This window comes from Rattus rattus, chromosome 1 (assembly GCF_011064425.1).
Source record: "Rattus rattus isolate New Zealand chromosome 1, Rrattus_CSIRO_v1, whole genome shotgun sequence".
NCBI classification, from domain to species: domain Eukaryota; kingdom Metazoa; phylum Chordata; class Mammalia; order Rodentia; family Muridae; genus Rattus; species Rattus rattus.
The window spans coordinates 207,823,851-207,850,565 of NC_046154.1; the positions used below are offsets into that span (position 1 = coordinate 207,823,851).

Below are 26,715 nucleotides of genomic sequence, written 5' to 3' on the forward strand. Positions count from 1 at the left end.
AAACTTCCTTGCTCCTACCCCATGTCCCTAAATAACCACTGATATGCTATCACTGTAGATCAGTTTTCATTTTCTAATTATACCCAAATGGAATCATACACTGTACTTTTTGTCTGGCTTCTCTCTCTCAGCATTAACAGATACATTCATATCGCTATATGTGTTTATAGTTCTTTCCTTTTTATCTGATTGGCAGTCCCTTGAATGAGCTACTCAGAAAAAGCACTCATTTCCAACCCTGAACTTCTCATAGAGGGTTTTAGGCATATTTTACATTTTATCTTTGTCATTCACCAGGAATTAGGACTTTGTCTACCTAGATCAGAACTATTATTTCATCACACACGCTGTTGTATCTTGATTCTTTCAAAATATTGTTTCATTTAAATTTTAATCTAATCTTTGTGCTGTTGAAAGGAATAACCCTAACTTTCTGGAAGTATAATTATATTCTTACAAGTTTTGTTAACTTAATAATGCAAACCAGTTGGGTGTGACCCCACTTTTTTGTTTTTAAAATATAAGTGCATGGTGGGATAAAGATACAGCTCAGTGGAAGAGTGCTTGCCTACAATGCTTAAGGATCTAGGTTCAATCCCCAGCATGACCACAAAAACAAAGTGCAGATGCATGTGCATACACAAAAAGAAGGAGGGAGAAAGGGTGAGATAGGCTGACAAGTATGTCCCTGATACCAAATACAGCAAATTGAAAAAACACACACAAGATGACATGATCTTACTAAATCATTTACTTGCTAGACTATCAGAGGGACTACCATGCTCACCTATGATTACTGCAATCCTCTAACTCATAAATCCGAGTGGGATAATCTAAATTGATCAGTAGAACTTCTCAGGAAACTATGACCAACACAAATAGGTTAGGTTATAAATCTTATTCCAAAACTATGAATGGAATTTGTTAATTTTTAGAGTTCATGAAGATCTCATTTTAAGGTTCTGGCCTTTATAATTTAGCCCTTAATTATAAGCGTGCAAAAAGCTTAGTAAGAGTAGTTTATTACTTATAAAACTCCAAGCCACCCATTAATCACAAAACTCATTACAATACTGATGGGTCAAAATACATGAATAGGTTTTTAGTTTGTATTTCGGTTGCTTACATGCTAATTATCATTTAATTATAGACACTGTTTCCTTACAGCAAAGGCAAAATACAAATACTAAGGTAGTCCCCAAGCATTTGTATAATTAAGAACTGAAGAAGCGCCTCAGTTATTTTTGGTGCTGGGAATCAACGCCAGAGCCTTGCATATGTTCAGCAAGCATGTTCTATTACTGAGCGACACTCCCCAACCCACCTAGTTTCCCTCTATTGCTGCATTTGACTGTTGGACAACACGTGCACTCAAAAATTGCAACTTTTTGTGTCGTATAAAAGCGTAAAATAATATGCTTCTCTTGCATATAAATACAGTCTAATGGGCTTCCTCTCAATATTTCCTATTAAGGCTACAAATTAGTAGGAAAATAATAGTGCCTCCCACGGGCTTGCGGACTTTTTAATTCTGGAGCCTGACAACAGACAGCAGGAGTGAATGAGAGAACGGACGCAAACGCTGGCAAATGTTAATATGCTAGTCTGCCACGAAGAAATACTCAGACGTGAATTACACGTGCCCGTGGCCTCAGACTCCACAGAGCTCCCTCTGGAAGCATCCAACTGGCCCCTGACCTAGGGAGAAAAAGTCGGTCCACTGCACCATCACTGCAGGAAAGAGACTGTAAAGCCAGCTCATACTCTGATAGATCTGACCGTCTTGCTCGCGCGCAGGCCTCAAACCGGAGCCCCGTCTGCTCAGAGCGCCCTAGCCTGCAGAAGTTCCGCAGCCAGGCTTCTACTCCGGTTCCCCAAGCGGCGCGTGGCCCCAAGCCGCCAACCGCTCAAGGAGACCCCTCCAAGACCAAGTCTGCCCGGCCCCACCCATCGCACCCACGTGACCCATGCCACGCCCACAGCCTCCACGTGACCCGGTCGGCCTCCGCGCGCAGCGTGGATCGCGGCCAGAGCCGCCATTGTTCCGCCGGGGGAGGACAGCGGGGCCTGGCGCTGGCGCCCCGACGCCACTTAGCGGCCGCCTCTGGAGACACTCTGTCCCCGCCGCCCCGTGTCCTCCTGGCGGCGGCGGCGTGAGGCCGACTGGAGGGAGTGGGAACCCTCGGCCCTCCCCGTGGCGGCGGCGGCCACCTATTCCCCACTCTGGAGTGAGGGGCGGCCGCGATGCGCTTGGCCTGAGGTGTCGCGGCCCTCGTCGCTTCCCACGACTATTCCAGCGGCGTCTGTGCTCCCCGGCGTCATCCCGACAGTCTCTGACGGGAGGGAAGATGGCTGCACGAAGCTGGCAGGACGAACTGGCCCAGCAGGCCGAGGAGGGCTCTGCCCGGCTGCGGGAGTTGCTCTCGGTCGGCCTAGGTTTTCTGCGCACGGAGTTGGGCCTCGACCTGGGGTTGGAGCCGAAGCGGTACCCGAGCTGGGTGATCCTGGTGGGCACCGGCGCTCTCGGGTTGCTGCTCCTCTTCCTCCTAGGTTACGGCTGGGCCGCGGCTTGCGCCGGCGCCCGCAAAAAGCGAAGGAGCCCGCCCCGCAAGCGGGAGGAGGTGACCCCGCCGACTCCGGCCCCCGAGGACCCAGCCCAACTGAAGAATCTCAGAAACGAGGAGCAAAAGAAAAAGAACCGGAAGAAGCTGCCTGAAAAGCCCAAAGTGAGTAGTGGCGAGGAGCCCGGTGGTCAAGGGAGGTGAGAGCACTAAAGCGAGAGCTCAGGACGAGGCGGTAGGTGAACACGTTCCTTGAGTAGGGGGAAGTCGGAAAGTATAAGAACCAGTAGGAAAGTCGAGTTTTTCTACAAGGAAATTAGATCCAGGGGTAGGTATAAATAAAAGTGCCCAAACTTAGAGCCATTATATGGGAACCTTGGCTTCCCCAAAAGCATATCCTTCTTAGAGGCCTATGGAAGTAGGCTGCATATGTGGAGGTTAATGGGACCGTACAGTGACGTTGGGAAGTTCTGAAAAGACTGTCTGGAAGAGAGAGATGTCTATCTCAAGTCACGTTGAGACCTGAAACCGCGGCTAGTGGAGGATATACGGTGACCTAAAAACTCTGGCTTAAAGGATTAAAGGTGTCCATATCAAGACATACTCATCTTAGTTGGAAATGTTAAAGGGAAAGGGTAACCCTGTCTTAGCTTAGTGAGTATGGCCATTGGGTTGCTGGTACAGGATCTGGAGATCTAATACTCCTTCTGGATATAATGGCCCTGAGCAAAACATGAGGCAAGTTCAGCAAAGTAGTCTATAGTATAGTCCACAGTGTGGAAGGTTTTTGTTTTTAATAAAGTAAAAAGGGGTGACAAATTGGAATGCTGATGGTTGAGAGGTTTCAAACCGCAGTTTGCTGGACCTCATGTGGAAATGCAAAAGTTATTCCATTTTTATTAGGCCTCAGTGTGATTAGGCCTGAGTTGTGATTTCTCTGCAGCATTTTGTTATATGTTATTTGTCGGGGAGATCTTGTGCCATGGCAGGCGTGCAGAAGTCAGAGGAGAACTTGTTGGAGTTGGTTCTCTCCTTCCACCACGTGGATCTTTGGGGTTGAAGTCCAGTACTCAGGCTTATTGGCAAGTGCTTTTACCCACCGAATTATTTTAGTAGCCTTTTTTGCATTTTTATGTAATACGAAAGATAAGTAATATTAGAAATATCCATTAATGTAATATAGGTGGTACATGATTTAATCCTAGCACTCAGGAGGCAGGGACAGGTGGATCTCTTGAGTTTGAGGCCATCCTGATCTACATAGTTTCAGTCTGCCAGGACTACATAGAGAAACCTTGTCTCCAAAAAGAAAAAGAAATACCTCCTATTTTTCTATCATCTTAATGTAACTCTTCACCTTTTCAGAACAATTCAGTAAGCCAGTACCAGGTTCTTACTATGAAGAGATGTGCTCTGGTATGTTTGATGGGCTTATAGGAATTAAAGTCAATCATGGCAGCTAGTGTGAGACTGTGTTCATAAAAACTGTGTTCATGGACCCGTAAGTGCTAAATACGGGTGTGAATGCAATGTTGGTGTGATTTAGAAGGTGGAAACTAATTACAGCTTGAAAAATTTAGGAAAGTTATTTCAGGAAGCTGCGATTCAGAAAATCAGAAAAGAATATTGTTAGTAATAATATAAAAAAGAAGGCTGACAGCTCATATCATAAGCATTCATGTTTTGATTGCTGAGTGGAAAGTTAGAAGAGAGTAAACCTAGAAAGTTATCAGTATAATACTTCCTGGAGTTAGAAGAGGAAACAGCACACTGAGAACATGCAAAAATAAAAGTTCTGTAGACAACATCAAGGGTTAAGTAATGTTTTAATGAAAATAGAACACTTGGCTTCAGAGTAAAGGTGATCTTGAAACAAACCACATGCCTAAGGCCTGTGTGGATTGTGGCAGGTTATGAAATTTTCAGAGCCTCTTTAGGATGTTTAGATTTTAAGATGGACCTGAGGAGAGAGACAGGTGCTCCAAGAGTCCATTTGAAGTGCATCATGACACAGATGACTCATTTGAAGGAAGAACACACTTGCTTCACTATAGAAAATGTACAACAGATAGGATTTGGCTCATCCTGCTTTTCATTTGTGTTAAGGAAGGGGAATGGGTAATAAGTAAATCCACTGAGATCTTTGAGGAGCTGGAATTGAAATTGGATCATTGAATTTGAATTGGGTGGAAAAATAACCATCTGCCAAATAGTATTAGAGAAGTTATGGTCCTGAAACTTTTGACTGTAATTCAGAAATATATTTTTGTATTCCAGTACAGGCATAAACTTGTTTTTTTTTTCCAATGCATCTGTGACTCACAAAATTGGTTTCTCATTTAATTATAAGGCCTGACACCCCCATCCCACACTCCCCTTAGAAAAATACTGCTTTCCAGGGCAGGTATAAATTTCATTATTTTCTATTCATTTTGTTTCTTGTACTGTACTGCATTTTTAATTAGGGTAGGAAAAAACAAATAAGGCCTACTTACAGGTTGAAAGCAAGAAAAAGGAGTGTTTTACTTACTATGAAGGAAACAAAAAGTAAAAACTCAGTGTCTCCCCCAGGAGCTCTATGCCAGTTACAGAAGGTGTTTGTACACAGTCCACTCGCTGTATAAGCTCTGCTTTCATGGATTAAACCAGCTAAGGACCAACATTTTCTTTGGAGGGGCTGCTGATGTTGCTAAGTCGGTAGAGTGCTTACTTGGCATGCATGAATCCCTGGGTCTGTTGGCCAGAACTGCATTAACTGGGGGTCTTGTCATATACTGTAATCCCAACATTCAAAGTGGAGACAGGAGAATTAGACTTTCAAGGTCATCCCATACATCTTAAGCTTGAGGCCATCCAGGGATACATGAGACCTCCCTATCCCAGATCAATGATTTTTTAAAAATTGCAATTTTACTGAATTAGGTACAGACTTTTTTCTTGTCATGAGTCCCAAACTTACACTGCATAACAACTGTAAATAAAATATGTAGTTTGGACTAAGTATAATTACTCTAAAGATGATTTCAAGTGTATGAGTTATATGTAGGTGACATACCTACGTTTTATTTTATAAAGTATTTGGCATCTGTACTTCTTGGTATTTTTGAGTGTTCTGGAATCTCTTTCCAATGGATACTGAGGGACTTTATTCAAAACATTAACAATACAGCCCCACTGTGGTCCCAGGGGTCACCAAATGTCTAATCACAGAAGTTGCTTTTAAAGCAAGAGATTGAATCAAATTAGTGGGGAAAGCCTGAGAAATGCTAAAAGCTGGAGAAAAATAGTCTGTCAGCTTGGGAGGAATAGGGAACCCTAAATTTGAATAAAACATTTAACCTAATCTGTTTGACTTATTATATGTCTAAATTTGAAGATCTTGGTCAAAACACTAAAGGAGTCTCCCTTCTTGAGTATTTACAGTAGAGTCAGTTTGAATGCTCTTAAAATTTGTGGATTTCTGAGTTGTATTTCAGACCATTAAAGTTCAAACTTTTTAGAACTGGATCTAGGGAACCTGCTTTCTTGTACCTGCCTGTTACCCAAGATGAACTCCTGGCTGCAGTGGTCCTCCATCCTCAGCCCTGAGTTTTTGGCACTATAGGTATGCATTGCTTTTTAAATTTGTATTCATAGCAAGCTGATTACTTTGAAAATCATTCACTGGAATAGAGCTATACATAAAGCCCATGCTATAAGAACTTTTATTTTCTTTTTTTGTATGTTTGTTTTAGAGACAAGGTCTCACTATGCTGCTCTGGCAATCTTGGATCTCACCATGTAGACCAGGTTGGCCTTGAATTCAGAGTTCCACCCTCCTCTACCTCCGAAGTGGTATTAAAAATATACACCACTACACACAGATAAGCTTGTAATTTCAGCACTGAGGCTGGAGAATTACATAGTGAAGTCCAGGCCATTTTGAACTATGGTAGGCATCAAAAAACTGTTAATAAAGATCTTTCTAGCCATGCAGTGGTAGTGTGCCTGTAATCATAAAATTCAAGCAGAGGCAGGGGGACCTTGAATTTGAGGTCAGCCTCAGCTATACAGCAAAACTCTGTTCCCCCCACTGCCACCCCACCCTAAATTTTTCTAGTTGAGTCACTAAGGTGGATTTGGTATGATGTAAACTACTAGTTTCTTTGAATGAACATTTTATGTTTCAGGATACATTGCCTAAATTATGCAACCCCTATTTTCAAATTGTTTATGTGTGGTATATGTATGGCTGTAGAAGCCAAAAATCAATCTCCTCTTTCTGTCTTAAATAAGCATTGCTTATAAGCTGCACATAAGCGTTGCTTGGGGCCATGGAGGCCAGAAGAGGGCAGTGGAGTCCTTGGTACTGGAGTTACAGGTGGCAGTGAGCAACCATGAGTGCTGGGAATTGAGTCCTTCTGGAAGAAACAAAGTGTTCTAAACTGCCTCTTCAGCCCTCTTCTTTTTATTCATTCTTGTTTTTTCTTAGTAAAGTAATAAATTGTATTTTAATTTTTATACATTTTGATCATATTCCTTCCCTTTCCCAACCACCCAGATCCTTCCCACTCAACTTCATGTACTTCTGCACCCTAAGAAACAAAGGGCTAGAGAGATGATGGTTCAGTGGTTAAGAGCACTCACTGCTCTTCCAAAGGTCCTGACTTCAATTCCCAGCAACCTCATGGTGGCTCACAACCATCTGTAACAGGATCTACTGCCCTCTTCTGTTGTATCTGAAGACAGCAACAGTGTACTCACATATATAAATATATATTTTTTTAAGCAAAAAGTCAAAACAGATCAAACCAGTAAGACAAATAAATAAAAAAAGGTGTACCATAAAACATGATTCTGTTTTGTGTTGGCCAACTACTCCTGGGCATCGGGCCTGCCTTGGGATATGTTTTAATAGACCTCCATTGAAGAAAACCTTTTCTTTCTTTTTGTTTTTGTTTTCATTTTCATTTTTGGAAACAGGGTTTCTCTGTTCAGCCTTGGTGGTCATGAAACTCTGTAGACCAGGATGGCCTCAAATTCAAAAGATTTAAGTGCTGGGATTAAAGGCATGTGTCACCACCACTGACTTTTTGTATCTTAATAAATTATACCCATATCCACTCCTCTCCAACTCCCTCTCCTCCTTCTTAAGATGTCCCCAACTTCATATATCTTTTTATTCAGTGACCCATTGAGTCCAATTAGTGCTCCCTTGATGCACAAAGGTATGAGGGTGTGAGACTTTCCCATCTGCTGTAATTTAGGCAGCCTATCAGTAGTCATACCCTGAAAGAAAAATGACTCCCTCTATCCCAGCACCTGTCAACTTCCAGTAACTCCTTATCTAAGAATGAAGCCTTGGGAGTTCATGCCCCATCCTTGAGGGACTTTTGACTGGCTTGATCTTGGGCAGGTAACACAGTTACAGTTTCTGTGAGTATAGTAGCCATATTGTGTCCAAAAGAGCATTTTCCAGCACTCTCTTCATCCTCCAGGACTTATATTCTTTCTTCCCCCTCTTCCAAGATGTTCTGATGTTCTCTGAACCTTGAGGGGGTGATACAGATGTTGCAGTTGGAGCTGAGCACTCATAACATTTATTCTCAGCGTTTTACTTGGTTGTGACTCACTTGTTAACTACTGCCCATCACAGAAAGCTTCTGGCCTATGTTGAAAGCAGCACTGATCTATGGCATAAACACAAATTTCTAGAAAGGCAGTTTTGATATCATGTCCCTTTACCATAGCAATGGTAGTAGCCAGCTGCCCAGGTTTTGACTAATTTGTCTTACTGGTTTTATGTCTTGATTTTCTTTTGTTGTTGTTGTTTCTGAGAGATCGAAAAAAGGAAAAAAGGTGGGGAGGATATGGAATATTGGAAAGGGCAAAGAATGTGATGACAAGTCTTTATGACTCCTCAGCCATGGACTTGTGACCAGGTTTATCTAGTACTAAGCATGAACCTCCCCTGTTGTTGCCCCTTAACAGTCATTCCACTAGGGCACCAATTGGTACATACTGCCTGGCAGGTGCACATACTGTAGCATGCAGTTTTCATTGCTAGATAAAGATCATTGATGTTATTTCTCTCCCAGAGACATGCACAGCAGCTTCCACATTATGAAAAGCTAGCCAGTGGGGAAGAAATATCCCAGTCAGCTTCAGATTGATTTCTCTGTGCTGTCTACACCCATACTATCCTGAATGCAGCTGATCTCATCTGATTTTTTCATGTTCTGCAACCAAAGTGTCCCACCTTGTTTTTTTAGATAGGGTCTCTCACTGAATCAGGAGCTTTCCAGTTGGCTAGACTGGTTGGCCTGCAAGCTTCAGGGATCCCTGTCTATTCATGCCCCAGTATGGGAGTTATAGATAGAAGTGGCTTTGAGGTGCTGAGAACAATTGAGCCTTCTCCCTAGTACCCAATATTTATTTTTAAAACTTTGTTTTTATTTGTAGAATGATTATGTTAAGCCTAAGTATTGGGGTTAAAGATGTTTGCCACCACCACTTTGCTTTTTGCTTTTTATTGTTGTTAAATATATTTTCAACCTATATTGGTTTGCTTTTTATCCTCTAATAAAAATCTAGCTATAGGTCTTTTTTTTAAGATCTATTTATTTACTTACTATATATGAGTACACTAACTGAAGAGGGCATCAGATCTCATTACAGATGGTTGTGAGCTACCATGTGGTTGCTGGGATTTGAACCCTGAACTCTGGAGGAGCAGTCAGTGCTCTTAACCACTGAGCCATCTCTCCAGCCCAAACTATAGGTCTTTTAAGTGAGAGTTGCAGGTACTCTATCTCTAAAATTGAAAGGAAAGGGTACTTTTTTTTTTAAGATTTATTTATTATTTATACACACATACACACACACACACACACACGTGAGTACACTGTCTCTCTCTTCAGACACACCAGAAGAGGGTAGCAGATCCTGTTACAGATGGATGTGAGCCACCATGTAGTTGCTGGGAATTGAACTCAGGACCTCTAGAAGAGCAGTCAGTGCTCTTAACCACTGGGCCATCTCTCCAGCTCAAAAGGGTACTTTCATTTCCTGGCTTTTTTCTTTCATTCTTTTTCTCTTCTATTGGCATTTAAAAAATTATTCTTTTGTGTGGTTTTTCATGTTGCCCAAGTCAGTTCAGGTTTTAAATGAGTAAATATATTCATTTGATCTTTTAGTCTGAGTAATGATTTCAGAAGATGTAAAATCTTAGATGAATGGTCTTTAGCGTTAGGAAGGTTGAGAACCACTGCTTTAATTGCCGGACTATCTCTCTAGCCGATTTTTTTTAGTATCTTTCTAATTTAGAAGCACAAGCTCACCTCTAACTCAGGAGCCTCCTGTCTCAAAGCGGGGATGTCCTGCCTCTTGAATGTTGGGATTGCAGGCATTTGCCCCCATGCTTAGCTAGTAAGGAGTCTTTTTAAAATAATGAATATCCATCCTGCCCAAAATCATCACTGCATAGCTTTTGAACTAATAATCAAAACCTCTTTCCAAGGCCTTTATGTCCCAGCACCTGCTTTTTCTTTCAGCGCCTGATGTTAGCTTCATCTTATTTGCTACTTTAAACTACACTGGTAGTTTGTTGTTGCCTGATTTGGTTCTTCACAAATGTTTTCATAGTTCATTGTCTTTACATATTTCATTTACAAATGATGAAGCTTCTAGAACAGTCTTTCACCATTAGTTTTATCAGTCCTTAGATCTTGTCTTTAAAATCATCTTAGAAAGCCAGAAGAGATGGCTGAAGTCTGCAATCCCAGCATTTGGGCAGTGGAGGCAGGAAGGGTTTTCAAGGCTGCCCTTGGCTCCATAGCAAGTTTAAAGCCAATTGGCTTGACATATATCAAAAATAAAATCACCTCAGAAAATCATTTTCCAATCACTGTATTTGAAATTGTTATCACCTTCAGTATTCTGCCTTCAAATGGATTGTGATGGCCACTAGGATATGTTCTTGTTTACTTTTCAAAGGTCTTTACCAAGATTGACTAGCCTAGTACAGTGCAAGGCAGTGGCAAACCCTGCATGACATGTGAGGCTCTGTTGTTTGGTGCTGATGAAATGCCTAAAATAATACTTGTAGTCATTTGAGTAATTTGTTATTGCACTAAATAAATATATAGTTTAATATATTCCCAGTGGAAGTAGTACTGTTCCTGGGTTATTTTATTCTGGTAGTGGTTTTGCTGAACTACTGAAAGTAGTTTTGGATAGGACTAGCTTTAATACCCAGCACCCACTTAGCAGCTCACAATCATTTATGATTGTGTTCCCTCTACTTCCAGGGAATCTGATTCCCTCTTTATCATTTGACACATAGGTCTATTTTCTTTTTGATACATACAACAGATTGAATGCAAGCCTTCTATATGCCACAGAAGTGCTCTACCACTAACTTATAACCATCTCTTTACTTTAAAGTCTATTCCTCTGGCTTTATTAAAAGAATAGTAGTAATGTGGGGTTAGAGAGATGACTCAGCAGCTAAAAGATACCTGAGTTCTCTTCCTAGCACACACATTAGGTGGCTCTCAAATGCCTGTAACTCAAGCTCCACAAGGTTTAGACGCCTCAGGCCTTCATGGGTACCTCCACATGCTTACATATACTTACAGACACAAATGTTTTAAAACGTAAAATCTTTCTAAATAATAATGGACTAACAAACTTTTAAGTGGGGCTGGAGAAATGGCTCAGCAGTTTAAGAACACTCACTGGCTGTTCTTCGAGGTCTTGAGTTCAGTTCCCAGGAACCACCTGGTGACTCATAACAACCATCTATAATGGGATCCGATGCCCTCTTCTGGTGTTTCTGAAGACAGAGACAGTGTACTCATTCACATACATTAAATAAATAAATAAATAAATAAGAAGAAAGAAACCTTTAAGCGATGTATCAAAAATACTCCTGGTTTCACAAAAGAGTGTTGAGATTAAGTTAATAGGTCATAGACAAAAGGAGTTTCATAAGCAAAATGGTGTTCTAATTTCCAATCTAAGAAGGTCATGTTGCATTTTGTTTTGTTTTTGATTTTTTTGGCTTTTCAAGACCGGGTTTCTCTGTGTAGTAGCTTTAGCTGTCCTGGAACTCTCTCTGTAAACAAGGCTGGTCATGAACTCAGAGAAGCGCCTGCCTCTGCCTCTGTGGGATTGAAGGCATGTGTTACCACTGACTAGCCTAGGTCATGTTTTTACTGTACCTATCTGATTTCTATTATTTCCCAGGATATTAAATTGTATTCATAGAATAAACCCAACTTCCCCAGATACATCTTTATTGCTTCAGTTTTAGAAGTTTCTACTGAAAAAAAAAAATAACTTTTTTAAAAGTCCAGAATTTTGTCTCCATTTTTTTGGGTATGTGACTTTTTCTTAATCTTTTTGCTCCATACTGGCAGAGTCCTAGCATTATAAGACCATCAATATTTCTTCTTAGACCAAGAGCAAATAAACTTCCTGAATACTTGTATTTGTTCTACTTTCATGTTATTGATCCATGTTGTGCTTTTTAAGTATAAGAAAGACTTGGAAGATCACAGAGACCAAACTGACAACGAGGGAGCATCCTGATCTAGACCCCCTGCATATATGTTACAGTTGTGTAGATCGGTCTTCTTGTGGAACTCCTAACAGTGGGAGCAGGGGCTGTCTCTGACTCTTGCCAACTTTTAGGACTGTTTTCCTCATACCAGGTTACCTCGTTAAGCCTAGGACAAGGGGAGGAAAGGAGGGAGGGGAAACTGCAGTTGGGATGTAAAAAAATAATAAAAATTTTTAAAAAGAATGCCTTGGATATGTTTCTAAGTTATTATTCAAGCAAAATAGAAAGTTCTAAGTTTGATGTCATTTAGGGAGTTTTTATATTTCTTGTGTTTTCTGTCCAGTTCTATTAATAATTTTGAAACTGGTGTACAGAATGCTAAATTTCTAGAGACCATCATCAGAATCTAGGCAAAAAATACATAGATAATCTGCCGTATCTATTATAGTCCTCATTATCTCAGTTCTCATTATGTCAAACTGAAAGCAGTGCTTGTATTTCATTTTTTTTTCAGAAATCATCCAGAGCATAATTAAGCCATTTAGCAGGTATTGAGCATCCACAATACAATTAATCAGGAAATAGTTTGTAATCCCTGAAGAATTGACTTTGACTGGGATATTCACCACTGAATGAAATAGCTCAGACTATATGGCAAAACTTGCAAATTATGTTATAGATTATATTCATAAGATTGTTCTAGTGGTTATGAAGAATTTTTTAATTGAAGTTGGGTTTTAAAATATATAAATTACAGTAGTTAATAAAGTATCTCACATGTCTGTTTTTAAACTCCTAAGAAATTATCTGGAATTCGTATCAGAATTTTTCACAACTAAAAGTCTTTCTTTTGAGAATTACATCAGAGTTAATTTTGCCTGACTTCTTAGACAGGCTCCGATACTTTCTTTTCCATAAATAAAAGTCATGTATGTGAGGCACAGAGCAAGTGCTCAGAAATCACTGGTTATTGTAAGGATACATACATTGTAACTTCTCTGCTTTGCCTCTTTTCATTTTTCTGATGTACACTGACACATTTAATGACTCCTGCATGTTCCCTATAGCTTTAACCTAAGTAAAAATGTAAAACCTGGTGAAGTAGAAACATGTTCAGGGTGACACACATTTGGAATTTCAATCTCAGTCTCTCTCTTTGCCTTCAAACTTTATAGTATTTGTATATAAGGAGGGGAGAGAGGGAGTTAATTACATGTGGTTATCTTCTACAAGCACTCCCTCCGCCCTTTTTTTTTTTTTATTAAGTGCTGGGAATCTGAGTCCCTATGCTCCACCACGGCATTCCACAGACTGAGCCATCTTCCCAGCCAGGATACCCTTGATCTTCCAAGAGAGAGAATACTGTTCCCTTTTTATTTTTGTTTGTGCTGTTGTATACTTCTTTGCTAGGCTCTATCCTTTGTCATTGCTGTGCTTTTGTGGTTTTTGGAGTGGGACTAATGATGTGGCCTATGTTGATCTAGAACTTGCTTACTCTGTTGCTGGCCTCAGTCCTGCCTCTACCTACAAGTTAGGATACACAGTCTGCTACCATGCTCTGCTGTTTGTAAACTTCTGAAGAACAGGGATCATGCTTATCTTTGTTCCAGAATCTTTGGGAGTCTGCATGTTACCCTGTTGTTTACTTTTACTGGGTATTAGCTGTATGAACACACGTAAATGCCACATAATTCTCTTAGGAATGGAATTTCACTGTTTAACCTTGGTTGGTCTGAAATTCACTATATAGACCAGGCTAGCCTTGAACCTGCCTGCCTCCTGAGTGCTGGGATTAAAGGTATGCACTGGGCTAGTAATTTTTGTGTTTTAAAAGAAAGTAACATAAAAATACTGTTTCTTGAAAAGCAAGCCCTATACTATTTTTAGCCCTGGAGAGAATATGTTTACATATTAGTTGCAGTTTATTAACTTTCTGAGAGAATTTATATCTAGAGTGTTGTGCCTGTTGGATGCATGTCCAGGATAATTTAACCACTAGGCTTTAACATTTGTGAGATTGCTAGTATAAAAATGACCATAATTGCTAGTATAAAAATGACCATAAGCGCTTGAGTGTGAGATTAAGGTATATGGGCACATGTCTTTAGACAGGGAAGAATTTTAGAAGTGAAGAAACTTTACTGAACAGGTTTGTTTTCACATGCTCCCATTTGATATAATCTAACAAGAGCCCTAGAAGATAGGTACACAGTTTTCTTATACTTACAAATCATGAAGTTGAGAGTGAAATCAAGAAAAATGTTTAAAAATCAGTGATTAGGGCTAACAAGATGTCCCAGTGGGTAAAAGTGCTTGTTGCTACCCCCAGTGAGCTTTAATTTCTAGAACCTACATAGTAGAAGTAGAGAACCGACTCCCAAAGTTGTCTTCTTAACTTGTACATGTGCTCACACAGACGGAACAGCTTTAAATCACAGGCTTAGCTGCAGCTCTTGCATCTTACCTCAGTTGTCCAGTTCCAAAGCCCATGTTCCATTTTTGTGGCAATTGGTAATTGAACTTCTAGTTTCTAACTAGTTTCCAACTAATTTCAACTTACGTTGTTCAAATTTTTAGCTAGGTATAATAAAATTTGCGTGCCTAAGTGAAAAATAGGGCTCATGTTAGAAGTCAGTCCTTACCTCAGATACAGATTGTTTTTCCATCCTGTTAAGTAAAGGCTGCTCAAATGAAATAGAAGTCTGCTATTAATCATTGTACCAGAATTTTAAGAGGAAAGATTGTTCAGTTACATAGAGAGATGGAACAGGCGTTGTGCTACTGCTTTTAAAGCAGTAGCACACGGCTTTTAATTTCAGCACTCCAAAGGCTAGAGCCAGCCTGTTCTATACAGCAAGAGCCTATAAGAGTTACACAGTGAAGGGGTTGGGGATTTAGCTCAGTGGTAGAGCGCTTGCCTAGCAAATGCAAAGCCATGGGTTCGGTCTCCAGCTCTGAAAAAAAAAGAAAAGAAAAGAAAAAAAAAAAAGTTACACAGTGAGACCTTGTCTCAGGGGAGGGGAGGGGAAGAGAAAAAGAAGGAGGGGGGAAGGAAAAACTACCACAGGAAATGAGAACCGTTAAGTTTGGTTAGAGAAGACAGTTAATATGAACTAAAAAAACAGTCAATGATATTTGGGTGCGATGGCTTTCCAATATAGGTTTAGCTTCCTGGAAGGCTGAAGTGGGAAGTTTGCATATATCCAAGAGTTTGAGGCCAATTTAAATAACTCATTGAGATTCCATTTCTATTTTAAAAGAAAAAAGAAGTCAAACTGGTAGCACACACTTAACCTTACACCTCAAAAGATGGGTGAGAAAAATAGTTTGAGGCTAACCTGGGCAGTGTAGCAAGATTTCACCTAAAAAACCAAAGACAAAATTTAAAAGACAATCAGTATATGGGAATGACAAGTAAAACAGAGGATGGAAAGTGGAATCAGCGGGTTCTAAGTACCGGATGTAGATACCCTAAGTCTACTTGCCTGCTGAGGTTTCTTACCTTTCCAATTCACTACTCCATCCTATGACATACACTTACCTAGAGAGTGCAAAAAGCAACACAGAAGAAAGAAACCAGATCAAGAGTAAGGAAACTTGGTTTGGCTTTTACTGTCTTATTTTAACAGGTTAAGATCCAGCAGATTAAATGTTGATTAAGCAGATATTTATTCAGCTGTGAAGACAGCTTTTGTTTTGACTTCATGCCACAAATCTTTGGAAAACCTACAAATTTGGTTTTTAAATGTAAATGGGCTTTGATGTTTTTAATGATTTATTTTTATATTAGTTTATATGTGTAAGTAGTTTGCATCCATGTCTGGTGCCAAGGGAGGACAGAAGAGGGTAGCAGTCTCCTGGAATTAGAGTTATTATGGTTGTTAGCCACTCTGTGGGTGATAGGAACCAAATTTGGGTTCTCAGCAAGAGCAGCAAACTTCTAACTACTGAGCCATCTCTCCAGCTCCTGCTTGATTGTTTTTGACAATACATGTAAAGTCACATTGTAGACACTTTTTTAAAATTTAAAATAGATATTTTTCATACAACATATTATGATTTCCCTTTCTCCAATTCATTCGGGACTCTTCCCAGTTCCTTAGCCATTCAGATCCACACCTTTTTTTTCCTTTATTAGTATACAGACATGCATCTAAAAAAAAAATAGAGTAAAATAGAAACCCAAATAGGACAAGGCAAAAGAGGGTTTTGGGAGGAGAGCCAAAGAAAAAGTACATAAGGGCTGGAGAGATGGCTCAGTGGTTAAGAGCACTGACTGCTCTTCCAGAGGTCCTGAGTTGAATTCCCAGCAACCACATCTGTAATGGGATCTGATGCCTTCTGGTGTGTCTGAAGACAGCTACAGTGTACTTTATATAAATAAATCTTTAATAAAAAAAGAAGGAAATGTACATAAGAAGAACACAGTTATTTAACATTCATTGTTTTTTCCCCTTCAGTACATAGCTGTACCATGATGTGCAGTTTGGTAAAAGTCTATTCTGCAAATATTAGAGACAGTGTTTTTAAGACCTATTACATTAATTTACTGACTTTAGTGAGTTGAATATGAGAGAAATAGATAAGTGAAAGAAGTGATGCAATCAGAAAGGAGAATAGATTAATAGGTTCCTTTTGTCAAATTTCTCGGTCTCTCCATTTCTGTTAATGGAGCTTAGAATTGTTTAAAAGGGAGGAAAGCAGGAACGATTCTAATTACAAAGTGATTGGGGATCACAGATTTGATTCTGCCCATAAACACCTAAGCGTAGTCTCTCATTTTAGAAATGTTAGGAATGAAGTAATTGTTTTGTTTGTGTGCGTGTGTGTTTGTGCCTGTGACAGTGGGATTTAGCCATTACATTATAGAATTAGAAGCAACATTAGGGTCTTCTAACATGCATTGATCTGTATATCATCTTTGCCGATTTTTTTTTTCCTACTACGGGTGAGTTACAGTTTCAAAATATTTTCTGTCTAGCTCTATAGCAAAAAGTTAGCTTCCCAGTACTTGGGGATGGGGAGGAGGGAAGCAGAATCAAGTGAATATGAGTTCTAGACCAGCCAGAGCTGCATAGAGAAAATCAGTCTCAAACAAAAAACTGCTGGGGGTTCTAGACAATGGAGTGATAGAAATGTACCACTCTTACAGAGGACCTGAATTTGTTTTCCATATTGAATAACTTGCAACCACCTGTAACTAGGCTCCAGAAGATCTTATTAGAGAAACTGCTGTGTGTGAACAGAAAATTTGTGGTACAGGATTTTGTTTATAAGTTCATTATTAGGGGGTTGGTGAGAAGGGTCCTTTTCCAGAGGGCCCAAGGTCAGTTCCCAGCACCCACAAAGGGGCTCACAGTCTAGAACTTCTGTTACAGGGGATTAAGTAAATAAAGACGTAAAACTTAATAAATTCACTTTTATATATGTATATATATAAGTCAATATCATAAAACACTCATTAGTCCCTTGAGATTTAGTTGATATGGGTATATAAAAGCAACCCTTTTTTAATTTTGGTCAGGGAAAAATATCGTTGTATATGTTATTTCCCAATTATAAATCTGGTTTTATCTTAACAGTCAGTTTGATAATGCAGTGTTTTCTTGTTACCTATGCAGCCAAATGGACGGACTGTTGAAGTACCTGAAGATGAAGTTGTTAGAACTCCCCGAAGTATAACTGCCAAGCAGCCACCAGAGACAGACAAGAAAAGTGAAAAGGTGAGCTTGGAAACACATGTATACAAAGTTTTAATAAAGCAAATGACATAAAATTATGCTTTTATGTTTAATAGGATTGTAAATCTTTCATTTAAGGAAACTGGAAAATCTAAAGTAATCATACTAGATCGGTTGTAAAAATTAAAGTTTCGTTTCTAAAGAAGACTATGTCACCAATTTTTTAAACATTACTGTGGCGTTAGTAAACGTTCATTATGCCAAAAGTAATTTATGACTTGAGTATCTCGTTTGAGTGAGGGAGGTTCTTGCTTTATAGGCTACTTCTGATACAAATCTTAACATGATTCTAACATAATAGAATTGTGTTACTCATGATAATGTACTTTTTAATATAAAAAATGCTTAGCAAAATTGACCAGTGATATTGTTTAAATTGATTTCCCTAGTTAGGGGAATAAAATTATCTACCTATTAAACAGTTGACTGTATTTAACAAAATAATCCTATGCTGAGAGAACTATTTAAAAGGTTTGTGTAAGGGCTAGCAGCATGACTCAGCAGGTAAGAAAAGACATTTGCCACCAAGCCTGAAGACCTAAGTTTATCCCTAGAACTCATCACCATAATAGGAGAAACTGTCCTCTGGTTTCCACAAGTGCTTCTGTATGTGCATGTGTGTGCACATGTATGTGGGAGTATGTGCATTTACGTTCTTGTGAAGACCAGAAGAGAACATTAGATTCCCAGGAGCTGGAGTTACAAAGAGTTGTGAGCTGCCTATCGTGGGCATTGGGTACTGAACTTGGGTCCCCTTGAAAAGTAATAATTGCCGTGGAACCACTGAGTTGTCTCCAGCCCTATGAAGCTTGATTTTTGTACACAGAGTAATTATATCTCAAGTTATAATACTGACTTTCTTTCTTGTTAAGTCTATAGAGATAAAACTTGGTCTAGAAAGGAAAAAACACCACCCATATATTTTATAAATGGGAAGCTAGAGTGAGCTTATTTGTGTAAAGCACATTAAACTGCTATAGTTTTCTAGCTTGGTTTTATTTATTTTTTTTTAAGTATATTTTAATGTCTGATTTTAGAGCCCAGACTAGCTTCAAACTTATGATTCTCCTGCCTCCACCTTCATAATGCTGGGATTACAGGTGCATGCCACCACATGTAGTTGTTTTCTAGATCTTTGTTTTGATATGGAAGCAATCAGTGCCTCATTGATAACTAGTTTCTAGTAGAGATCATATAGGGCTATTAGCCAGGCACTGTGCTAAATAATTACTGAAGGGATAGAGAAATAATAATAGTTTTTTATATTTGTCTGTTTATCTGTTTAGGTTTGGGTTTGGTGGGTTTTTGTTTTTGTTTTTGTTTTTTCCATGATAGAGTTTGTTTGCATAGCCTTAGCTGTCCTGAAACTCGATCTGTAGACCAGACTGGCCTTGAGCTCAAAAAGATCCACCTGCCTCTGCCTCCTAAGTGCTAGTTTTAAAGATATGTGCTACCACAAGCTATATTTTTACCCTCAGAAATATTGCAGTCTAGGTAAGGAGAAACAAACAGAGAAACTATTAAAGAAGGCAAATAAAGAAGCCGTCTAATAAAATAGAGTATTTGGTGCCAGGAGAAAAGAAATCCTACTTGGGTAGCCAGAAAAGATTGACTTGCTGGAGATGATGGCGCACACCTTTAGTCCAGCTTCTGAAGGAAGAAGCAATTAATCTCTGTAAGTTAAAGGCCATCCTGATGTACACAGTGAGTTCCAGGCCAGCCAGGACTATGTAATGAGACTATCTCAAAAAGAAAGGAAAGAAGAAAGGGAATACTGACTTAATTAAAGATGGGTGGGTTTTTTGGTTTGTTTTTTTTTTTTCCCACAACTGGAAAGGGAAGCCAGTTTTGGTGGGAGAGAATCAAATGAACATACTATTCACACTCAGGGAAAAAGTCTTAAAAATGCTTGAGAGGTCAAGTTGCAGAGGCATATGTTTTGTTTTTTTTTTTATTTTGTATATATGTAAAGCTTTAGGCAAATTCATCTGTTAGCAATATTTATGATTAATGAATCCACTTTGCATCTAGGATTATAAAGGTCTGAATAAAGGGGGAATGTGAAAATTGCTAATTAGAAAACCAGTCTTAAGCAAAATATATAAAGGTTGCTTACTAGTAGATTGTTAAAAGATAAAGTCAATGATATCTACTGAAATCCTACTATCATTCCTAATATCATTCATTATAAGAACTAATAGCATTCAATGAGCAAAATATCTTCACATCGTTTCATCCTGATAAGCAACACTGAGGGGGGTGCTTTATTTATCTTTAATAGCTAAATAAGAAGCTAACTACACAAGACCATGTAGCTGGTAATAATATTTCTTCAATTACTCTAAGGCAGCAATTCTCAAAATTTGGTCATTGAATCCCTGAGAAAGGAACCTTTGGTTGAATCCCTAAAAAGAAAACTATTTTCATAGTAATTAAAACATGATTTTCCTTTTTTACTGTGTTGATATTTGCACTGGTATCAAAGCAGTGGGTGAAATTACTGTCGCCTGCACATACGTAGCAGATGTGCAGCTTGATCTTCATGTGGGTCCCCCCAACAACTGGAACAGCGGTTGTCACTAACTGTTTCCTGCCTATGGATCCTGTTCCTCCAACTAGGCTGCCTCATCTAGCCTCAGTGGAGAGGATGTGCCCAGTTCTGCATGTGCCTGAATGGGCTGGTACCCAGGGGGGCTTCTATCAGGATGTAAAGCAAATGCATAAATTAATGGGGGGAGGGAAGCGAAAGAAATGACTGGCTCTTTACCGTGACTCAGACAACAACACTGAACTATAGCTATTCTTTGTACTTACTGTTGTTTGCTAGCTTCACTTAAGAGTGCTTTATCAAAGATACAATAAAAAAGATGGTTAATCTGTATTTGTTATCACATTTATTTTGTATGTATATATATCTCGGCACACATGTGGTCAGGATAATTTGCAAAGAGGAATCATTTCTCTCATTCTGTCTTGTGGGTTCTAGAGGCTGATGATGAACTTGGGGTGTCAGACTTGGAAGCAAGCACTTTCACCTGATGAGCCATCTTAAAGTACATGATTTTTTAACTATTCTGTGTGGTGAAATGTGACTGTGTATAAAGGTATACTTTCATATTGGGAGAACAGTGATTGTTTTAAGGAAAAATACTTGTACTGTGAATTGTAAGATGAACTAGCAACCTACATGTCCTGATGATTCTTTGAAATAATGATTGGCTTTTCAGACATGAGCTTCTGTAGGCATTTTCTCAAGAATAAACAAAATTATTCCATCATGACAAGGAAACAAGATAGTGTTTACTACAAATGATAAAAGGATTTGTCAAATAAAAATTAGAAATTTGGAAGATTTAGATTTCCTATAACATTAACAACTTCTAATATTTAAAAAAAACTCTGATTGTATCACTTTTGGTATTATAAATATGATTTTTTTTTTTAAAAATCTGGAATAGTGGGACCTGGTTTTCATGCCAGAATTTGGGAAGTGGGAACAGGAGGATCAGAAATTCAAGGGTAGTTCCATCCAAGTAAGTACTAGTTCAGTTTGAGGCCAGCTTAGGCTACATGAGATTCTGTCTCAAAAAAGAAAAAGAAATTTACAGTGGAATATCTTCAACATTTCATAAAATTTGTGTAAGTTAGTGAACCAGTATTTTGTAGTTGACAATACCTTTATACTACGGAGTCATTTATAAGCTAGGCATGGTAGTGTAAACCTTTCATCTTGGCACTGTAGAAGTAGACAGATCTCTGTGCATTCAAGGCCAGCCAGGGCTACGTAAGATACCCTATCTTTTAAAATAAAACAACAAAAAACATTAAATATTCATTCAAAGTTAATTTTAATGTAAGTATGAAAAGGGTTTTTTAAAGATTTATGTGTATGGGTGTTTTGCCTGTGTGTGTGTGTGTGTGTGTGTGTGTGTGTGTTAGTTACAGATAGTTTATTTGCTAAAAATTCTTAATGTTTTCTCTGTGATCTTAGAAGACATTTCACAGAGTTTTTATTCTTTTAAGATTTATTTAAATGTATGCTTGTGTGAGTTTATGTGTATAATATGTGTGTGGGGACATGGAGGGGCAGGCATCAAATACCTGATACAGTTCCGAGTTGCCAAACGGGTGCTGAGAACTACCTTGGATCCTCTGCAAAACTATAAGCCTCTTAACCAGTGAGCCATCTTTCCAACCCTCTCACTCCACAGTTTTGAACCTAACCTAATCCCTGCCTGTGGAACTAGTTTGATCTCAATTTCTTAACCTTCCTCAGGTCCTGCCACATTGATTTTTTTTTCTTTTTTTTTAAAGTAGTTTTATTTTGAAAGAAATAATAAAAAATTTACTAAACTGGGCATGTGTCTTAGGGTTTTTATTACTGTAGACATCATTGCCAAGGCAACACTTAAGACTACATTTAATTGGGTCTTGCTTGGGTATTGAGGTTCAGTTCTTTATCATCATGGCAGGAAGCATGGCAGCATCCAGGCAGGCATAGCACTGGGGGAGCTGAAAGTTCTACATCTGTTTCAAAAGCAAACAGAAGGCTGGCTTTCAGGCACCTAAAAGGAGACTCTCAAAGCCCACACCTACAGTTCTTCCAAACCTACTCCAACTAGGCCACATCACCTAATAGAGCCACTCCCTGGATCAAACATATTCAAAGCACTACAGCATAATTGTGCACACCTTTAATCCCAGCAGAGGCAGGTGTGTTTCTCTGAGTGTCAAGACAGCTAGAGTTACATTCATATTGACCCTGTCTCAAAAAAAAAAAAAAACAGCCACAATCAAATTATAATAATTTCCTCATTCCCAAAAGAAATCTCATGTCTTTTAGTAATTATTCATTGTTTTCTTTTTTCCTTCTAATCATTTCCAACCCTGAAAACACTAATCTGATATAATAACTAAGGGAGAATGCTCAGGATTATCTGAAGAAGAAAAAAATTCTCCCTTCTCTATTGGCTGGATCTCTATGTGAGCCAGGGATATATAGCTCAGTAATAGATTATTTGCCTACCATGCACATTACCCTGGGTTAAAGCTCCAACACCACAAAATAAAACTTATCCACACATTTGTGAACGTCTCTGGATTTTCTTCATGTTCCACAATCAAAACAACTTGTTATAGTAAGTTGGACACAGAAGTAGACAGTTAAATTAGTGATACATTTAAACATTAAAGATGTTTGTAATATATATAATGATGTTCTCACATTGTCATTTTTGTGAAAAATACCACTAGATATAGTTATATAGATAGTTGTGATTATTTTGAAATACATTAGCATAAGTCACTAAATAAATCCTTAGTGTCTAAAAGTATTCTCTGACCAAGAGTTTTGAGAATTGTGACCAGCAAAACAGTTCCAAGCAGCATGCATTAAAACAAGCATCAACTAGAACAGACTGTAACAATGCTGAATGCCTCCTGCATGCACATTGTGGTTTATCTTGTGTAATGAATGCATCATAGAAATTAGAGTCAGAATTTAAGTAAGCGCTTTATAAGTCATAGCTGTTTTTCAAGTATATACACACTTTAAGTACTTAAGTGAATTTATCTGGTTTCACAGTTGAATGTTGAAACTACTTAAACTTGCCTCATATATTATGATTTCTTAAATTACTTATATATATCTATAGTAATATGTATTACTATATATAATGGATGAATAAATGTCTCACATAAATTTTTTGCTCTCTTGTTTTTTTGAAATGGGCATATTACTCTGTAGCCCTGCCTGTCCTGGGAATCACTGTATAGACCAGGTAGCCTCAAGTTTACAAAATTCTGCCTGCCTCTGCCTTTGGAGTACTGAGATTAAAAGGTCTTGGCCCTGTGTGACCAACTGTATGTATGCGCGCCTGTGTGTGCGTGTGTGCAATAGGAATGGAACAAAAAGAATGGAACATGAGCTGTATCCAAAAAGTTAGTACAAATATTAAGCACTGAACATGAGGTGGAGAACCAAGAAACAGTTACCCTAATAGTAGCTGTAACACTTTGTTCAGATTCATGCTGCTTAAAGACAAGAATGTTTGTATTAATAACAGTCTTACAACTAAAGTTTATATGTAAAGGAGTATAGATGTAGTGAAATCTGTTTATAGAAGGTCCTTTACATATTATACAAAGAAGCCAGACTTTACAAGTGATGGGAAGCATCTACAGTTGTGTTTGTGTATATGTGTAAGTACATTTATGCTTGCCTGTGTGTATAGAGACTAGAGGTTAGTGTCTTCTTCACTCACTTTTCTCACTGTATTATAATTTTTAGACATTTATGTGTCTTGCATATTCGCTTTCATGAGCTTATATGTACCCTATGTGTGCAGAACCCTGAGGATGTCAGAAAACGGTATCAGATCCTCTAGAACTGGAGTTTGATGTAGTTGTGAGCCTCCATGTTGGCTCTGGAATCAGAACCCAGATCCTCTGCAAGAGCAGCAAGTGCTCTTAACCACTGTGCATCTCTCCAGCCACTTCACTGTATTTTTTGATACAAGATCTCACTAAAACTGGAATGCTGGCTAGATTGGCTAAATAGCCAGCTCCTGAGATCTACTACATACCATCACACCCAGCTTTTACAATAGGTATCAGAACTCCAGATTTGGGACCTAATGCTTGTAGATAGCAAGCACTTTACCCACTGAACTATCTCCCAAGCAGCACATCTGAAGTTTTGTTGGTTTTCGTTTGGTTGGTTTTGGGGGGTTTTGTTTGTTTGTGTTTGTTGTTTATTGTTTGTTTTTTCTTAGAAGGAATGAAGGTAAATGCACTAGTGTATTTGCTGGGAGTTAAGCAATAAGAAGGGTAGTCCTTACTCCTAAGTGTGTAAACAAGAGTCTCTTGATTTCTGTGCCTTCTTTTTGGCTCTTCTATTGATTTGCCTTGTTCAACTTTGATGTGACTGTCTTTGTTTTGTCTTATGTTTTATTTTGCTATGTTTTGTTGTTATCTCTAGAAACCTGTTCTTATGAGGGACGACAATCGAATACATCCAAATAGGAGAGGAAACTGATAGGAGAAGGAAAAAGGAAAACTAGTCAAGACATATTGTATGAGAAAAGAATGTATTTTCAATATAAAGAGGGAAAAGGTGGCACTTGAAGATGAAAATTTTTCCAAATATCTGTTTACTTACGTATCTCTTGGACTAAATTTTGGCACAGCTGGTGTCCACTGGCATTTAGTTCTCTATACTTACCTTCATAGCAAGTAGCTTATAAATCTTGGTTGTATGGAACCTATTCAAGAAAAGGCTGTTCTGTTCTTTCGGGGGGTTTTCTGTTTTTTATTGCTAGAGAATATTTGTACTTACAGAGTTTATAATTCAGTACACATGTAATTGTCAAATCAGAAATCAGTGTCTTCCATCTTTTCAAACACTAGCATTTCTGTCAACTGAGTACCTTCAATCTCTTTTTCCAGTAGTTGTTTTGAAAATGTACAATTAATTGTTGTAGACTATAATTATCTGTCTGTTCTGGAGAACATTAGAGCTGTTGCCCCCGGTTCTGTGTCGCTTCTGTCATCTTCCCTACACTTCATACCCTGTAGTGACCTCTATTCTACTTTATATTTCCATGTTGAATCCCAACATGGAAATCCCCCAGTTGAATGGAAGCATACAGTATATCTTTGATAGAATGATTTCACTTTCTAGGATATATATCTATCAGAGTGTTGTTAGAGTTATACACTAGGTTTATTTTTATTTTTGAGGACCTTCCATAATGTTTATGGTACTGGCTATATCAGTTTACATTCCCAACAGTAGAGTTTCTTTGTTTATAGCTCACTATCATGGGTGTGTGTATTGTGAGTAGGCATGTGTGTGCTACAACGTATGTGTGGGGGTCAGAAATAACATTTGGGGATTGATTCTCTCATACCTTGTTGAAGTAGTCTCTTGATTTTGGTACCCTGCATACTCCTATCTCTACCTCCTTATTCCTCAATGTAGTTCTGAGATTACAGATGCATGCCAGCCACTATGTTAAATGGGTTCTGCGGGTTCTAGATAAAAATCAAATCTTGTGGGCTGGAGAGATGGCTCAGCAGTTAAGAGCACTGACTGCTCTTCCCAAGGTCCTGAGTTCAATTCCCAGCAACCACATGGGGGCTCACAACCATCTGTAATGGGATCTGATGCCCTCCTCTGGTGTGTCTGAGGACAGCTACAGTGTACTCATACATGAAATAAATGAATAAATATTTTTTTTAAAAAAATCAAATCTTGTGCTTGCATTACAAGCACTTAGATCTGCTGAACCATCTCCCTTCCCTCCTGGATAGATGGCTGATTCATGAATGGCCACACCAGGACCAGCCATCAGGAAGCAGATCAACTTTACTTAGGGTGATTTAATGCTTATAAAGTTTTGGGGACTGAAGGTAGAAACATCCAGGATGGGCAAACGTCATCCGGCTTGGAGTACCTAGGATGCTTCCTTAGGATAGAAAAGCATTTCAGGAATCTCGGGTGTGGACTGAACAGGTTTTTGTCGGAAGAAAGGAAATTGATCCCGTAATCTAATTAAGGCTATGTGATATTACTCAGATTGAGGCAAATATGAGCTTAGAATTCCCCAAAGGAGAAGCCCCACTAAGGGAATCCCCCATTGTTGCCAAGCCTCAGAAGACTATCCAGTCAATGGTAGACTTCAACCTTAATTAGCAGAGTTTTCCCACACCAGCCCTTGTTTTGTTTGATTGATAAGAGCCATTCTAACTGTGGTCAAGTAATATCTCAGTGTAGTTTACATTTCCCTGATGATTGGTGTGTTGCTCATTTCTTCATACACTTATTGGCCATGTCTTCTTTTCAAAAATGTGTATTCAGATCATTTAT

General features: G+C 38.8%; 1 protein-coding gene across 7 annotated transcripts in view; it reads left to right on the top strand.

Annotated features, from left to right (window-relative positions):
• The first annotated feature begins 1,012 nt into the window (after positions 1 to 1,012).
• The window catches only part of Mtdh (metadherin), a 58,288-nt gene continuing 32,585 nt past the window's right edge, over positions 1,013 to 26,715 (top strand). For all 7 annotated transcript variants that reach the window (XM_032914266.1, XM_032914278.1, XM_032914299.1 and 4 more), the window contains exons 1-2: positions 1,013 to 2,726; positions 17,727 to 17,828. In XM_032914266.1, coding sequence (XP_032770157.1) covers positions 1,968 to 2,726; positions 17,727 to 17,828 — 861 coding nt within the window. In that variant the 5' untranslated portion in view covers positions 1,013 to 1,967. The remainder of the gene's footprint in view (positions 2,727 to 17,726; positions 17,829 to 26,715) is intronic.